This window comes from Neophocaena asiaeorientalis, unplaced genomic scaffold (assembly GCF_003031525.2).
Source record: "Neophocaena asiaeorientalis asiaeorientalis breed wild unplaced genomic scaffold, Neophocaena_asiaeorientalis_V1.1 scaffold226, whole genome shotgun sequence".
NCBI classification, from domain to species: Eukaryota; Metazoa; Chordata; class Mammalia; order Artiodactyla; family Phocoenidae; genus Neophocaena; species Neophocaena asiaeorientalis.
The window spans coordinates 8,190,015-8,208,209 of record NW_020173037.1 but is presented as its reverse complement, the minus strand read 5'-3'; the positions used below and the strand labels follow the sequence as shown (position 1 = coordinate 8,208,209).

The 18,195-nt window shown below is 39.2% G+C and overlaps 1 protein-coding gene across 9 annotated transcripts in view; it reads left to right on the top strand.

Annotated features, from left to right (window-relative positions):
• Positions 1–18,195, top strand: part of ASPH (aspartate beta-hydroxylase) — a 262,524-nt gene that overhangs the window by 126,074 nt on the left and 118,255 nt on the right. For all 9 annotated transcript variants that reach the window (XR_003002936.1, XR_003002933.1, XR_003002935.1 and 6 more), the window contains exon 15: positions 16,524–16,609. Coding sequence is in view for 2 of the 9 variants with exons in the window: in XM_024742547.1 (XP_024598315.1) it covers positions 16,524–16,609 (86 nt within the window). In the remaining 7 variants the exon portion in view is untranslated. The remainder of the gene's footprint in view (positions 1–16,523; positions 16,610–18,195) is intronic.

Here is an 18,195-nt window from a genome sequence, read left to right as displayed (position 1 = left end):
ACATATATATATGGATATATATATATGAGTCACTTTGCAGTACACCTGAAACTAATAAAACATTGTAAATCAATATTACTTGAATAAAAAGTTTTGGAAAAAAAAGAATCCATAAAAACCAAATAAATAGCCAAATAAATTCAGTGGAGAAATATAGGTCAGAGCGGATTTTCAGATTCAAATATTCCATCAGAATTTGCTGCGAAGATTATTCCTTTCCCTCTGAATTGCCTTTGCACCTCCATTGAAAATGTTCTTATACATATGGCTCTTTTTCTGAACTGTATTCAGTCCCATTGATCTGTTTATCTCTCTGTATATCAATACCACATTGTCTTGATTCATCATGTTTTATAGGAAATCTTGAAATCATGGAATTTGAAACTTCTTTTTCAGTTGTTTTGGTTATAGTAGAGGTTATTTGTATTTCCATATGAATTTTAGAATTAGTTTGTTATCTACTGAATAAAAAACCTGCTGCGGTTTTGACTGAGATTGTATAAAATCTATATCTTTACTTGTGGTGAACTGATGTCTTTACAGTGTTGAGGCTTCTGGTCTCTGAATTTGGTGTGTCTCACTATTTAAGGGCTTTTAAAATTTCTCTCAGCGTTGTTTTATAGTTTTTCATGTACAGATCTTTCACATCTTTTGTCAGATTTAGTCCTAAGTATATTATATTTTTGGATGCAAATGTCAGTGGTATTAGTTTATAATTTCAATTTCTTCTTGTTTTTTACTGGTATGTAGGAAGAAAATTGATTTTTCTATACTGATCTCCTATCCTGATGCCTTCCTAAACTGACTTACATATTCCATTAGTTTTCTTCAGGTTCTATCAGATGTTGTACAAAGATATTTATGTACCTCTAAATAAGGATAGTTTTACTTCTTTGTTTTCAATCAGGATGCTTTTTCTCTCTTTTCCTTGCCTGATTCAGTGGGTAGAACCTCTGGTAGAATTTCAAACAGAACTTATGAAAGTAGAGATCTTTGTCTTGTTTCTGATCTTTGGGGGAAAAAAATCCACCTTTCACCATTAAGTATGATGTCAGCTGTAAATTTTTCATAGATGCTCTTTATAAGATTGAGAAGGTTTCCTTCTATTTCTACGTTACTGGGTTTTAGATTCAGTCGAAGACTGTTTCTGTGCCTAATAAGATGATCACATGGTTCTTCATTTTTATTGTATTAATATTATAAATTACATTGATTGATTTTCAAATATTAAACCGACTGTGTACATTCCTGAGATAAATCTCATGATGCATTATCCTTTGTATATATTGTTGGATTTACTTTGCTAAAACTTTGTTTGGAATTTTTTATGTCTTATGTTCATGAAGAAAATAAGTTTGTAGTTTTCGTCTCATGTAATGTCTTTGCCTGGTTTTGGTTTCATAGTAATGCTGATTTTATAGAATGAGGTGGGTAGCAATCCCTCTTCTCTGAGAATTAATGTATTATGTATTATTTCTTCAAATGTTTGGTGGAATTCACCCGTGAAATGAGTGGGCCTAGAGTTTTCTTTGTGCTAAAGTTTTTAATTACAAATCCAATTTCTTTAATTGATATAGGATATTCAAGTTATTTATTTCTTCTTGAGTAACCTTTAGTAGTTTGTGTCTTTCAAGACTTGTGTCTATTTCATCTAGTTTGTTGAATTCATTGACACATAATATTGTTCATAATATTCTCTTATTGTCCTTTTTTTTTCATATTATCGTTTTAATAATTGTAGGATCTGTAGTGGCATCACCTGACTTATTCCTGATATTGCTTATTTATGTCTTCTCTCTCTTTTTCCTGATCAGTCTGGCTGGAGTTTTGTCAGTTTATTTATCTCCTCTCAAAGTCAGCTTTAATATTATTGACTTTATTATTTTTTTGTTTTCTAAGCTATTGATATTTTCTCTGACCTTTATTGTTTCCTTTCTTCTACTGCTTTAGGTTTAATTTGCTCTTCTTTTTTTTTTAGTTTTTTAAGTTGGAAGCTTGGAAAATATTCTCTGTGCCCTAGTAAAGATGTGTATTTTGCTGTCGTTGGGGAAAGTGTTCTAGAAATATCAGTTAGGTCAACTTAGTTTATACTTTGATTCAAATCTTCTTTATCCTTGCTGATATTCTCTCTCCTTTTTTAATCAGTTGTTGAGTGAGGAATATCAAAATCTCTGATGGATTTGTAGATTTTTCTGTTCTCTTTATAGCTCTGTCAGTTTTTGATTCATGCATTTGGAAGCTCAGTTACTAGATGCATAAACATCTCCTATCCTGATGCCTTCCTAAACTGACTTACATATTCCATTAGTTTTCTTCAGGTTCTATCAGATGTTGTACAAAGATATTTATGTACCTCTAAATAAGGATAGTTTTACTTCTTTGTTTTCAATCAGGATGCTTTTTCTCTCTTTTCCTTGCCTGATTCAGTGGGTAGAACCTCTGGTAGAATTTCAAACAGAACTTATGAAAGTAGAGATCTTTGTCTTGTTTCTGATCCTTGGGGGAAAAAAATCCGCCTTTCACCATTAAGTATGATGTCAGCTGTAAATTTTTCATAGATGCTCTTTATAAGATTGAGAAGGTTTCCTTCCATTTCTACGTTACTGGGTTTTAGATTCAGTCGAAGACTGAATAGATTATTATGTTCTCCTAATGAATTGACTCCTTTATCCTTATGAAATGACCTTTGTCTCTCTTCTTCTGGAGTAATAGAATAATTTTTATGATTCCATTTTGTCTCCTTTGTTGAGTTATTAACTATAACTCTTTGTTTTGTTACTTTAGTGATTGTTTTAGGGTTTATGGAATACATCCTTAACTCATTACAATCTACCTTCAAGTAATATTATACTACTTCGCATACACTATATAGAACCTTCTCAAGGAAGGGGAGGCTCAGAGAGTAACGACAGAACGTGAAGTGAGGAAATGGGCTGCTACGCTAAGTCTACATTCTTAGCCAGGGGGCCCTGCCTCTCTCTCAGAGCAAAGCTCTTCTCCTGTTGACTTAGCACAGGATAGAGAGGAAAGAATTGACAAAAATTGTGGAGCATCTCTGAACGTCCAAAGAATTTTCCCTTGAGAGGCTAAAGAGGAAGGTTTGTAGACCAAGAGTCCTTGTTTAATCTCCATGAGTACCTCCCACGGACTTGTTCACCAAACATCATTTCAACAGACTGTAGATGTACAACGCCAACATTTTCTCATTATTTAAAAACCAGCTTTCACATATGGGGTTTGAAGTTTGCCTGTTTAGTGTTTATATTTTTCTTCACTCACAATATTCTGACCTGTGAAAAAAAGAATACTAAGTGGTCAAGGTGATCTTTTTAAAAAAAGCTCTTAATATCATAGAAACTATGCTTTTTGTTTAACTTTGTGTTACTCTGGAAAGAGTCTAGTATTAATTGAAGAAAAACTTAAATGACTTGCAAAAAAACCGCTTTCTTCTCTCCTCGGAATTTGTGCTATCGTTGTCAGACGTTTTAATTTTACATATTCTCTAAAGCTTACACAACATGGTTATTGTTTTTGTTTAAACAATTATTTTATTTAAAATAATTATCTTTTAAAGACTTAAATAATAAGGAAGAAAACTATGTTAACCCATGCAGTTACCATTTCCAGTCCTTTCATTTTTGTGTGTGTAGATCCGTATTCCCCGCTATTTTTATTTTCCTTCTGCCTGAAGGATGTCATTTAACATATCTTGCAGTGCAAGCCAGCTGGTGATGAATTCTTTCAGCTTTTGTATATTTTTGTTTTGAGAGACATTTTTGGTGGGTATAGAATTTTCAGTTGACTTTTTTTTCTGTCCATACTTTAAAAGTATTGCTTCACTCTCTTCTCCCTTTCATTTTATCTGTTAAGAAATCTGTTATTCCTATTTTTGTTTCCCTGTTTGTAACATGTTTATTCTGTCTACATTTAGAGTTCTCTTTTTATCACTGGTTTTGAAAAATTTGATCTCTGTCTCTCAGGGATCACTGCCCTTCATTATCTGATGTAAGTGCCTTGCAGGCCATTGTTTCATGTATGACATGGAAGTATTTAGAAATTTGATTTTGTTTTGAAAGTATGCTCTCAACCTTAGTATTTGAAAATAACATCTCTTTCTTCTTTGTGTTATTTCCACTACATATATTTCAGAAAGGCAATGGCTTTATTTTTCAATACGTTGAATTATAGGTTTATGTCTCTGTTATTGATCCATATTCACATTTGTCTGTAATTAAAACCTGGCCATTTAAACATGTATTTTCTACTTGTTAAAATATCAGAAATCGTTTGTCACTTTATCATCCTGCTATTGCCAGAGTAAACACAACTATCTCTCATTCTCCAGAGATCCAGATCTTTACAGTTGGGTTGCTTGTTGAAAGTTTGTGGTCATCTTATCATGTCTACCGTACTCCTACAAATCCAAATTAATATATTCTGTAATATCAGGTTTTCACTTCTGTCACACAGGGAGAAACTCCAGAGGCACTCTTGGGATTTCTGTCATTGCAATGATCAAATTGTATTGAAATATCCACTTGGGTTTGGCGAAATCTTTGATGTTGTCTAAAAGAATGTGAGCCAGATGTAATTTCTGTCTTAAAAGATGTAATCATCAAAACCAATATCAATGCTGACAAACACCAATCAAATGTGTACATCCTTGTTGACATCTGAACAATCAAGTAAAAATCAAGGTAGTGTTAGAAACTTAAGCTTACAAATACTTACATTATTCATGTATGTAGGATATATTAATCTTCAGATATATCTGAGATGTTGTAGAGCAGAGTTACCTATACTTACCTATGCTTACTTTTTTTTAGTAGAGTTTCTTGTTGCTTCCTAACCCTAACCCTAACCTACCCCCTTCATGATTCTTATCTGATGGCACTTGGGATTGTCTGTTTTGTTTCACGTTCCCCTGGTGATACTGATGTGCGGACAGGCTTGAGAATTATTGTGTTATTTGACATTACTGGGAAATCAATATTTCACAGAAACAGATATTTAAACATGACTTTAAAGACCCTTAAGCACCACTTAAACAAAATTAACAAAAGTTGGTAGCTGCTTTTCTAAAATACTTTTTATGCCCCTCTGCCTTTTTAAATTGTATGCCGCACACAGTTTAATTTTCTTTGGTGATTAGAGACTGTCATGCCCATTTTAATGAACATCAGTTATTGTGCAGAGATACCTTTTGGGGCTGTTGAAATACATAGCACTGTTTACCTGTACACAATTTGACCCATATTGGAATGCTATTTGAGCTGGGTTCATTTCTGATGTCTTTCTTACTTCAGTCTGTTGGCTTTTACATCCTGCTACTGAGTGTATATCTGATTCAAGCAACCCTCACTTCTTTCTAATATACTTATAATAAGGTAAAGGTGCTAGCCTCTAGAACCAGGAGATCAAGATTGTTACAATTGTGTCTAAAATAAAATTTGGGGAAGGTGGCTATTCTCTCATGGAACAGTGAACATGGAGATGAAATTCTTAATGTCTGAATTAGCTGTTGGTAAGCCTGTGGACTGCCTTGACACTGAAGGGGTTTCTGTTATGTATAGAAAACGCATCACTTAGCATCTCTGAAATTTCCAACTTAACATATGGGGTCACATCTGTTAAAGGATTATTACTCTAGAAGGGGAGTGATGTATAATTTATTAAAATAACCCTATGGGGAGACAGCAGTCTACATTTAATAAACCGGAATACTTGCTGGATCCATTGACTGCTCCCAGCTGAATCCCACATTATTTCAACAGAGGGGGCAGAGGAAAACAATTGCCCTTTATATAATGTTTACTGTGTTGTATTAGTTAGTGTCTCTCAGCAGAAAAACATTTATGTTAACTGTGTGGTTTAAGCTTTGAATATTGAGCTCCTGCTGGCATGTACTTGATAGTTGACTCAGGAGAACAAAAGTCCGTTACTCCTTAGCTGTAGGAGGAAAGGCAGGGTCGGCCTTTCTTCTTCCCTCCAGTCATCAGTTAAGGCTGGCAAGTAAGACAGTCTCCCCTGAGTTGTCAAGATTTACCTCTTCTCCCCCTACTATATACCTGCAAGGTGGATATATCACATTAGAGGAAGTGGGCTCAGAAGGGGCTCTTTTTGGATCAAACACATTAATTTTCCTTTTTCACAGTGATAACAAAGACTCCCGCCAGAAGCACTTCTGTGGCTGTCTGCCGATTGGGTTTCCCAACAGCCAATAACATGACCCACTATCGATATGAAAGCAGATTTATTTCAGACCCTCGTGCGAAGCATAGCAATAGAATACCTTGCACAATTCCCACTTGTAAATGAAAGACAAAAGAACTGAGAGCTCCCACCAACATCCCTGCCTGTGCCTTGGAGGAGCATTGGTAGATCTGGGCTTGCTTTCCCTGTACCCAGCAGGAGGAATTTCATCAAAAACCCTAGTACTGGATTCTTGAAGTCTTGAATATTTCACTCTGTTGTTTCCTTCTTTTTTGTTATTTGCCTTAATTTATAGATTTCCTCACTGCCGGACAAATTTAGCATGGAGGTTTTTTTTCTTCCACTGAAATCTATCACTGATTTTAAAAAGAAAAGCACAATTAACTTCTAGTTGTAACATAGGAAGACTAAAATATGTAGTGGGGTCTGTCGTGGTTTAACTGCTCTTTAACATGAATAATATTGAAATTAGCATTACATGATTATTTCAAAGCTTCAGGCTGTATCTCAGATATAGGGCACATTTTTCTTCAATGACTTATTTTGGTCTTACTCTTCCTTCCCTTAAATCATTTTGCTCTTTAGATTATTTTTTATCCAATTCCACCTTTGGATGCCTATAACAAAAAGCAACCCTTCATGTTTTATGTGGTCCTGCTTGAAAACACAGTAGGGTTTAGGGAGCAAAGGGAGTACAATGGGGCCCCATAGCTCCTTAGTCCTTTGTTGACCCAGGAAATACAAACGGGTTGTAGGAATGGTTTGGCAAAGTTATTAGTTGTCCAAAATCTCTGCCAGAGAAATGTTTGACCGTAGAGCAAATCTGGTATCTTAAAAAAATTAGTTCCTCAAACGTTTACTAATAAGGTACGTCATACATATCTCCCATTTAATTAAAGAGCAGAAATTTAAAGGAAATGAAAATAAGGTATTATAGACGGAAGTCATGATTAATATTTATATGATATTTTATGTTTATGTTCCTTTATGGTTGGTAGGTAGGGGTCAGACGTTATTCCTGTTTCATGGAAGTAAGACTAAGCAAGTCATCTAAGAAAGGCAGAAGTGAGGCTCACACCCTGGCCTCCAGACTCCATACCCCTGTGACCTTCCTGCTAAGCCAGGTGTCTCTGTGTAATGTGTACACGCTGGGTCTTTGAGACACAAAATGAAGGGAAATCACTGTGATTATTTAACTGCCTTTATCCTCTGAGACAAGTAGTACAAAGTTCAGCTACTTCCTTACACAACATAATACTTACACTAATACTTAATTCCACGCTGTCTTCACTCTCCAAACATGCAGGAACACCCTGGTGTCTGAACTTTTGGGCCAGATGCCGGGTATACAACAAAATGTTGTCAAAAGCATAGACACTGGAGTCAAGACAACCCCCAGCTCCAGTCTTGGCTCCTACTGTTGACAATTTGTGCAGCCTGGGTGAGTTGCACATGTCCAGCAGGGTAAGTGATCAATGAATGTCAACTATTATTATCAGCAAATAATTTGACAAGGCATTAAGCAAGACTCAGAACATAAAAAGCAAGCTGCCTAGCGTAGTTTTTATGTTCTACTAAAATCAGCTGAACTTTGCAGTCCAAGAACTTACTGGTTAGTTGTGTCTAATATTCTGCCACCGTGTTCTAAATTCTAACTATATGGAAAAACTAGAATGGAATAAGAAATATCGGTGTTCTCTATAAAATCTTCAGTGGGGATTGTCTCGCACTTACCTTGTGTCTTTCTCTTACCTTCCTCCTCCCTCCCCTCTTTTGTTGTCTGTTGGCACTTTTTGGACTAGACCTTCTTTATAAAGCACGCTATTCTCGTTCTCAATTCATTCTCTATCTTGGATGCTTACAATTTTCCGATTGTTTTTTAAATAACTGATACACCTAAGTTACAAATTGACATGGATATCCCCTTCTGGAATATCTTTTTTTTTAATTGAGTTATAATTAACATATAATATTACTTTCAGGTGTACAACATAGTGATTTGATATTTTTTATACATTATGAAATGATCACCACGATAAGTTCAGTTACCATCTGTCACCATACAAAGTTGTTGCAATATTATTGACTATATTCCCTACGTGACATTCCATCCCTGTTACTTATTTATTTTATAGATGGAAGTTTGTCCTCTTAATCCTCTTCCCCTTTTTCAGCCACCCGCTAACTCCCTCCCCTCTGGCGACCACCAGTTTGTTCTCTGTATCTGTGAGTCTGTTTCTGTCTTATTTTGTTTGTTCATTTGTTTTGTTTTTCAGATTCCACATATAAGTGAAATCACACAGTATTTGCCCTTCTGTGTCTGACTTATTTCACTTAGCATAACACCCTCAAGGTCCATCCATGTTGTAGCACATGGCAAGATTTCATGGAATATTCTGATTCATTCGTGCTTGCATGTATTTATGTACATTCAGAAACATTTATTGAAGACTTTTCATGGGACAGACCATGTGCTGTGCTGGAAATAAATTATGAGGAAGACACAGTTCTTTCTTCACAAAAATTAACAATCCAGCAGTATGGGGGGTGGCGTGGGGAAGAGAGTGTACATCATATATAACCACATGGCCCACTTAAACACAGCCTGAAACTTTGCTATTTCTAGAAACAAAGTGTTGTATGAGCACAGGGGAGAAAGTTTTGTTGTTGTTGTTTTTTCATGAGGATGTCTTTAGATGACTTGATAGAGGAAATAGCATTTAAACTAGGTCTTGAAGGTTGAAAGAGAGTATTCTTTGGTAGAAATAGAAGGAAGGATTTTCCAAGCTCCCAAAACCAAACCACCACCAAAAAAAAAAAAAAACAGCATGAGAAAAGTCACGGAAGTGTCACAAGTTCATGCGAAATTTGAGAGTCTGTGTAAAGGAAATGTAACTGCTTTGCAGGTAAGTAACAGGAGGTGAAGATAGAGTGGCTAGGAGACAGTTTGTCAAAGGCAGTAAAGCTGGTTCCAGGAAACAACTATGAAAGGGTTATTTCAAGATGTACGGATTTTTCTTGACTAAATACAACGTTTCAGATAGGTTTTGAGTTGGTGGGAGAAGTTCTCATTTTCTATCTTTCTTCCTCCCAGTAAAGTTAATTTAAGGTCCTTAATCAGCTTACAGTGTTGTATCAAAAGCAGATGGCAGCTCCGAGCAGAGCGGCTGGTTTGGCCCTCAGCGTGGGAATCTTGAATCCCGCCTCTGGCTGGGGTGCGGGGCTACAGCTGTCCACTCTTTGTCTTGCATGTTTTCAAAAGCCCCATTCTTGCTGTGCCACCTCTTACAGTTGGGGTGTACATCCTCTCTCTACAAAACTAAAACTCCCTGAACATGCATTTCAGGCCTCTTCAGGCTCTTAAAGCAGGTTCAGTGTCACTAAGGCCACGTACCCATATGTGGGGAGAAAGCAAGTCAGTGGCCGGGGTCCCTGAGCAATACCTCCACCAGTGTGAGCTTTCCAAAATTCTGGAAAGCCCAGATTCCCATAATAAGAACGTATATATTGCACCAAACCATAGTATCCAAGCAGGAGGAGATTTTTAGAAAAATAACTAATGGTGAAAGTACAATGTCCCAAACTTGTGATTGATTTACAAAATAAATACTCTTTCCTCTGCTGGGAATGCTACTTCTATCTGGGTCTATACTTAAGTCCTCGATTTCCCCAGAAAGCTTTCCCTCCCCCTTCCCAAAAAGATTAGCACCACTCCTGGTCCGCCCTTATAATTACCCTCATTCCTCTAAGCATTCGTTATCCATTTACAGCTTTCTCCCCAGTAGCCTCCTTGAGGAATGTTCTGTTGAATCCCCAGCACTTAGCACAATCCTTGAAACATGGTGGCTTTTTAGCAAGTAGTTGAATTGAATGAATGAATGAACCAGTGAAAAATGTGGGTCTCAGTCCAAAGCCTGGGGCCCCCTCCACTGCTTAGAGTCACACACAGAAGAGCAGCAATGGTTTCCTATACTTCAAGAGTAGTCAAATTTTTTTTAAAAAATAAAAATTAAAAGTAGGGTGCTTGGAGGGTGGAATGAATGATAAGAAAGAGACAGGAGCAGAAAAGGTAGCTGGGATATTAAATAAGGAGAGAATTTTTCTTCCTTTTTTCTTATATTTGCAGGGAGGAGCTTCTTAAGCATAGCTGAATTTGAGTAAGTTCAAATTACCTCCTGATAGGTTCATGGTTGGCGGCGGATAACTCAAAATCAGATTTAATTTTAATTTTGAAAGAACGATGTTTTTATGCCCAAATGCTTCTCATACTGATATACCTATGATAAGAGTCTTCACTGATTTTATTTTTCGTTCGTTTGTTTTTCTGGCCATGCTGCTCGGCTTGTGGGATCTTAGTTCCCCAACCAGGGATCGAGCCCTGGCCCTCCGCAGTGAGAGCTCGGAGTCCTAACCACTGGACCTCCAGGGAATTCCCGAGAGTCTTCATTGAGAATCGTGTGACTTGTCTCTTCCTTATAACTTTTTTGTCAAGTCAGGTATTGAGGTGTAATTTACATATGGTAAAATCCACCTTTTGTGGTGTGTAGTTTTGACATATGCCTTGACATCTAGTTACAATTTCTCCACCACACTTAAAATCTAGAACTCTGTATCTCAAAATTCTCTCGTGCCCTTTGGAGTCAACCCCTTTTCCCACCTCCAGCCTCTGAAACCACTAATCTGTTTTCTTTCCCAACAGTTTATCCTTTTCTAAAATGCTGTGTAAAGGGAATCATCCAGTTAGTAGCTTTATGAACTTGGCCTCTTTCCCCTAACGTGATGCACTTGAGAGGGATCCACATTGTTGCACGTATTCTTATCATGGCTGAGTAGCACTGCATTGTATGGCTCTGCCATAAACCGTCTGTCCGTCCACCAGGTGATGGACGTTTAGGTTTTGTCTACCTGTGGCTGTTACAGCGCTTCAGTGAATGCGTGCATATGAGTCGCTGTGTGGACGTGTGTCATCATTTCTCTTGGGCAGAGAGCCAAGAGCAGGATTACTAGGAAGGAGTTTAGTGTTTATTTTATGTGCTTGGGGGATCCATGGCGATGGAGTAACATGGACAGATTGTGTTTCAGGAAGATCCTGAGGACAATGTAGAGAGAGAACAGACTGGAAGCAGGGAGACAGGTCCGGAAAGTTGCTTTTCTGTCTACCTTATGGCAGACCTTGCACCTTCCCTCACTTATCATCAGAGCATGTCGGGGACATAGAGAGATGCAAAGATCCTGTGTCTGTTTTCATGGGTGGTCAGCTTCTCCTCATGTACCATAGTATGAAAACATCTTCTTCCGTTGACCAAGTGGAGAGCAAAGGGAGTCAACATTTAATTTTTATATAATCTACATGTGTATTGTTAGTCTTTTTTCATGCCTTTAATTATTCTTTTATTTCCCTTCTTTTCCATTTCATTTGCTCTTAATGTTTCAACCACGGCAAGGGAAGTCAGGATTTGAAATGCAACGGGTCACTTTTTTTTGTTTCTTTGTGGTTTTGGAAAAGGACAAAATACTTGTAATGGCAGTGACCAAAAAGAAAAGTTCAAAGTTTTATAAAACATAAACATCTGGTTCCTAAACCACTTTTAAAAATCCAAATTCAACAAAATTAACAACCCATGGCAATACTCCTAGGTCTACTTTGAAGGATTATTAACATGATTTAAATCAACTGAAAATTAAAAGTGCAGGATTTGTTTGGAGACCTTAAGAGAACCATTTGTAGAAGAAACTAAGGCCCAAAGAGCCTGAGAGAGTTTGCTCCGTCCTGTCACAAGCCCTGAGACCCCACTCCTGGTTCTGCGATAAGACCACATGTTTCCCCAGAACAAGAAGGAACAGATCTGTGTTTTTTTACAGTTGGAAAAATTGCCTTAGGCTTTTTATACACTTAAAAATAGTCATGACAGGAATAAACTTGAATTTCAAAGAGAAGAGCAATATTAACAGCTATTAAATAGGAAGGTTTGTGAAAAGAAATTTTATGGGACAAAGTAATTTCTCTTGGTAATGAGTGCTTTGAGATTTTTAATATTCTGTTTTTCGTGATGATACTGAAATATGTTGACACTGAGTACAGTATGGCTATTTAACAAACATATTTTAATGTTAACTATATATTTTGGATGTCCTAAGCTGCCAATAGCTTTTTCTTTTCCCCCCCTGTAAATAAACCTCATGTTAACTTTGACAGTGGAACATGAGAGATGCGCTTGGGAAGAGTCCTGATGCCAGCAGTAACCCTCTGCTCAGGTGCTCGCCAGGCTTTCCTGGTCCTGCTGTCGTCCTGCTGACAGACATTTCTGCAAAACCAAAGCGAGCAATTGCGAGACATAAGTCAGTGCTGGGTGACACGACACTAACTTCCACCATTTATAAATCCCCATCTCAGCCAAATGTCAATTCATTTCCCATGTCCTCAGCACGTATGCTAACATATCATGGCATGCCGTTGAATGTGCCCACTAGTCACTATTTTTTCAGTCTCTGCTTTAGACATATGTTTCAACAATAGGGGGCTTTGGGGCTTGGGGGGAGGAGAAGAGAAAGGTGGAATAAATAAGAGAATACCAATTTTTAAAAAATATATAAGGAATGATATATGTACCACATCTTCTTTATCATTCCTCTGTCAGTGGACATTTAGGTTGCTTCCATGTCCTGGCTATTGTAAATAGTGCTGCAATGAACATTGGGGTGCATGTATCTTTTCAAATTATGGTTTTCTCCAGGTATATGCCTAGGAGTTATATACGATGGAATATTACTCAGCCATAAAAAAGAACAAAATAATTCCATTTGCAGCAAATGGATGGAACTAGAGATTGTCATACTGAGTGAGGCAAGTCAGACGCAGAAGACATATATCATATGGTATCACTTATATGCGGAATCTAAAAATAGGTACAAATGAACTTATTCACAAAATAGAAGTAGAGTCACAGAGGTAGAAAACAAACTTATGGTTACCAAGGGGGAAGGGGGGAAGGGATAAATTGGGAGATTGGGATTGACACATACACACTGCTATATATAAAATAGATAACTAATAAGAACCTACTGTTTGGCACAGGGAACTCTACTCAATACTCTGTAATGGCCTATGTGGGAAAAGAATCTAAAAAAAGAATGGATATATGTATATGTATCACCAATTCACTTTGCTCTACACCTGAAACTAACACAACATTGTAAATCAACTCTACTCCAACAAACATTGAAACTATATTATATACAAAGAATGAAATGAAAAAAGTGATCAAAGTGTCAGCTTCATTACTGATAAAAGTCGAATTGAAGAATGGGACTTAAATGAGCAGGAATAATAGGTTTCGTAATCTTGAACCCAAGAATTGGACATACCCGCCCACTCCAGGCTGTGGAGAGCAACCCTAGTTCCGCCATGTGGGTGGGGACCCCTCCCTACAGGATGTGGCATCGCTCAGCGCATTAGTGGTACACATCCTGGGGGAAGGGAAGGGGTGGGACTGAGCTACACAAGCTTGTTGCTTCCCCCTAACTCAGTGATCAGATAAGTCACACCAGCTCCCCTGTGGGGAGAGGCAGGAGGCTAAGATACTTAGGAAACTTCCCTGTTTTTGGAAGCCATTCAGGTGGGAAATGTAGATGGGAGAGGGGAGGTGTCGGAGGACGGACGGAACAAAAAGTGCCCACTGAACTGAGAAGGCATCTTGAGACCGAACAACGAGGCAGGAAGCCCCGTGTAATCAGTGGATCAACTTATTACAGGGTAACTTACTCACAGGGTGGGATTGGGCAGAAAATGATCTGGAAGCATTCGCAGAGGCTATAGCCACTGGGACAATTTGATAGTTAACCTGGGGTATGGGGTGCTTGGAAATACGGCGTGTATTCCTAAGTCAAGATTTATGAGTGGGTAGCTAGTCTTGTGGGCGCCCGGAATACGCCAGCAAAGGTCTTCATCATTGTTTGGAGACCAACAGAGCATAGAGGCCACCTGGTCCTAATGATGATGGAACAATATCTATTAACTCTAAAGCCCCTGACAACAGAGAAGTGATTCACGGCACAGTACAGTCCTGGGTAGTGTCAATGGAAGGACAGGAGGAACTGTCAGGCCCAAGATGGCATCAGCCATGCTAACAGCCATAGGGGAGGTGTCAAGGGACTGACCCCTTTGAAACCTCAGTGGCCACATCTGTGAAGTTAAGTTCCCCATGTCCAAGAGATTGAGAGAATAAAAGGAGATATGGCCTGGAGACCGGCACACAGTGAGTGCTAAAAAAAATAGTAGCGATTACTTTCAGTCTTCGGATAATTCCTCATGTTCCTTCTTCTTTACTCCGGTCACAGACTGACCAGGTTTGTTATTTGGAAACAGGACTACAGCGCCATCCTCTGAAATAGGGCAAATCTGAGACAGAACAGATTTGTGAGCAGTAGCGAATTTCACTTTGGATCTGAGCTTGAAGCCTCTGTGCCCATAGGCACTTGGATTTATGATTTTTGTATTTCAGGAGAAAAGTAACTAGTTAACATGGAGCTCAGTTTGGAAATTAAACCGTGGAAGCCCTTTAGAGGCTGAAGACTGACCCTGATGAGCACAGCATGCTGCGGGGACAGGAGGAAAGCCAGGAGAGCGGGCAGCACAGAAGTCAAGGCGAGGGACCCTTTCAGGAAGGAGGGAGGAGTCCGCCGTGTCCGGTGCTGCAGGGTGGCCAGGTTGGATGGGAGAAAAAGGAACAGGGGGACTTGCAGAGATGGCCATACGGATTATTAACTCTCAGATACAGAGCACTTACTGTATGTTGATCACTGTGCTAGTTGCCCACATGCAATATTATTTAATTCTCAAGAACGCTACCCCATGTTATAGATTAGGGAAGTGAGAGTCGGGAAAGTCTACCACCAGCTTGGCTTAGGTCACAGATCTGGGACAGGACAGAGCTGGGACTCAGGCCCCTACCATCTGACTCTTAACCACTGAGGCTCCTTCCTTGTGGATGACTCGCTTTTGCCTCCGTGGTGAGGGGGGGAGAGGATGGGGAGTGGGGGTGGGGAGGCTGAGGTTCGTCCTGGTTGGTTGGTTTGCTGGCTTTAGGATGGTGGAGACTTCAGCGCTATGAAACGTGGACAGGGGCTCAGAGGAAAGCCAGAGTGAGGAGGCCTACGGAGGCAGCAGAATGCGGGCCTGTGGGGCAGGGCGGGGAGTGACCTTAGGAGGGAGAACCCCTCCTCCTGCACCTGGGACAGAGCACAAGGAACTGAATGTGTTGGTTTAATGTCAGAGCATTAAGGAAGTTCTCCTCTGACTGTTGTCATTTCTCTCTACCTGGAACATCCGGCTTACCTTTCAGGGTCACACCTGGTCATGCTCTGAGCCCGGAGATGGGATTATTTGCTCTGGGTCCACCCGGAAGGCCCCAACCCTCCCCTGCTGGTCATGACTTCAGGCTGAGTCAGCAGGAGGAAATTCAGGTTGCGTCAAAGACACGGTGCCACTCTGCAGGGGCTTACGGTTTGAAAAGGGACCAGGATAAGTACATAAAAGTCCCATATAATAGGGGGAAGAACCACACACACACACACAAAAAGACATAAGCATGGTGCTGAGGATTTCAGTTGTATGATAGAGAAAACAGAGCACTTCTGTGAGTGATATGTGGAGTGAGTGGGGTTTTCAGCTGGTCGTTGAAGGAGGGGGGCGTATTTTCAACTGACAAGGAATAAGCCATTTTACTTGGAGAAGATAGCCTCAGAAATGGCAGAAAGCTTATTTGGGGAGTGAGGGGTGGTCCCATCTGGCTCGAGTATGGAATATGCTGGAATTTAGGTCCAGGATGCAATGGAAGGGTCTTGAGTCCTAGACTAAGAAATCCTGCTCCCTTGAGAGTAATTGCCTACTTTTATCTGATCGGGAAACACTGTGGGTGTGTTCAGAGATAGTTGTAAGCAGCCTTTTGGGCTTAGCCAAGGAGTTGATCCTAAGAGTTTAGAAATCATACCTACCATTTTCATTCCAGAAATTAGGTCACTATCCTGAGAGTTTCAGGATACCAGAATGCACCCAGTCTCCCAAGAACACCTTCGAGCATCTGAGAAAAAGGGCCCTGACCGCTTCCCTGTGGTTTGGCAGTTACGGACTGGGTCATCCTGGGGGTTGGGAGAGCCGTATGGGGAGCTGAGCCAGGACTGTGCTTGGTTCTCCAGTTATAGGCTCAGGACCAACGCTAGGTTTCTTACTACTTTCGTAAATCACTATTCTCAAGAACTATTTCTAGACAAAAACATAAAATAAAAATTTAAAACCTCTTTTTTTCTTTCAGTGAAGAAAAAGAAGCCTAAACTATTAAATAAATTTGATAAGACTATTAAAGCTGAACTCGATGCTGCAGAGAAACTCCGCAAACGGGTAGGTGGTTTTGCTTTTCGCAGGAACACCCGATGGTTTCTTTGTTAAATAAACTCAGCCATTACTCTTGATTTGTTTTTTTAAAAAACTGTAAGAGAAACAACCTTTGAATAGAGTGGATTTTCCCCCAGGCACGTCAGCATTCCATGTGAAGTGAATCAAATGAAAAGAAAAACGGCAGCTATAATGGCCACATAGAAATAGAACTTTACCGGCAGGCCAGCCGACTTGGGTGTCAGCCCCTCCCATCACTGTCTACTTTGGTGGCTTTGGGCAGCTCACTTAGTCATTCTGAGCCTCCGTTTCCTTATTTTAAAAAAAGAGACTAATACATGCTCTTCCTACTTCCTACTTGGTCTTTTCCAATGAGATAAGAGATTAAAAAAGAAGCATCAGTGCTGTCAAGTACCATACAAGTAGGGGTTTTCATTTTAAAGCAACGCGATGCAAAAAGAAAACATAGGTTAGTCCAATGCTCTTAGGACAGTTACTGTTAAGGTGAAATGATGTTAGATTTAAGATTCTTCTCACTTGGGGTTAACCTCACGCACCTCCAGTTTCCAGGGTGACTGAAGTTTTGCTTTGTCATCAGTTAATTTGAAATACTATTTGCGTGTGTTTCTGGATATTACAGTTTTTGGAAAGTCAGTTAACCCTAGATTGAAGTTATCTGTTCTCTTAACTCCATCACACTCATGTAATGATTGGGCCAAATATTTGTTATAATGTATCTAATGACACCTTCACTGAATCATCTACAGATGCACCTCATTTTATTGTGCTTCATGGATACTGGGTTCTTTACAAATGGAGGGTTTGTGGCAGCCCTGTATCAAACAAGTCTACCGGTGCCATTTTTCCAGCAGCATTTGCGCGCTTCGGGTCTCTCTGTCACATTTTGGTAATTCTCGAAATAATTTCAAGCCCTCCACCAGCAAAAAGATTAGGACTCGCTGGAGGCTCAGATGATGATTAGCATTTTTTAGCAATAAAGTATTTTTAAATAAGGGATGTGCATTGTTTTTCTAAACATAACGCTCTTGCACACTTAATAGACTACAATATAATGTAAACATAACTTTTATATGCACTGGAAACCAAGACATTCATGTGACTCACTCTGTTGTGGTATTCGCTTTATCGTGGTGGTCTGGACCCAAACTTGCAACATCTCTGAGGTCTGCCTGTAGTTGTTTCTCATGAAAATTTCTCTCTCTACTCTGTACTTGAATTTATACTTGCATTTTAAACTAATACTCATTAGTTTTCCTGTAATGTGGTTTTTAATCAGTAGACATTAGCTGAAAAAAAAAAAGGAATAAGGGGACTGTCATAGGTAAGCGACAACAATAAAAACACCCGAGTTAGGCACTGAAGTGGGACGAGAATGTGCTTCCCCCCATATTTACTGGAAAAGTCCCAACAAGCATGGCGACGTCTGTAACTAGCATTAGGCACGGTTCCCAAACCAAAGCCTGGCTCACCCTGGTCAGCAGCTGATACAAAGGTAGTAACTCCAAAGAATGTTGCAGCAAAGTCTTTGTTCACTAAATTAACATCGAATGATTTCTGTGTCTGTCTTGTTT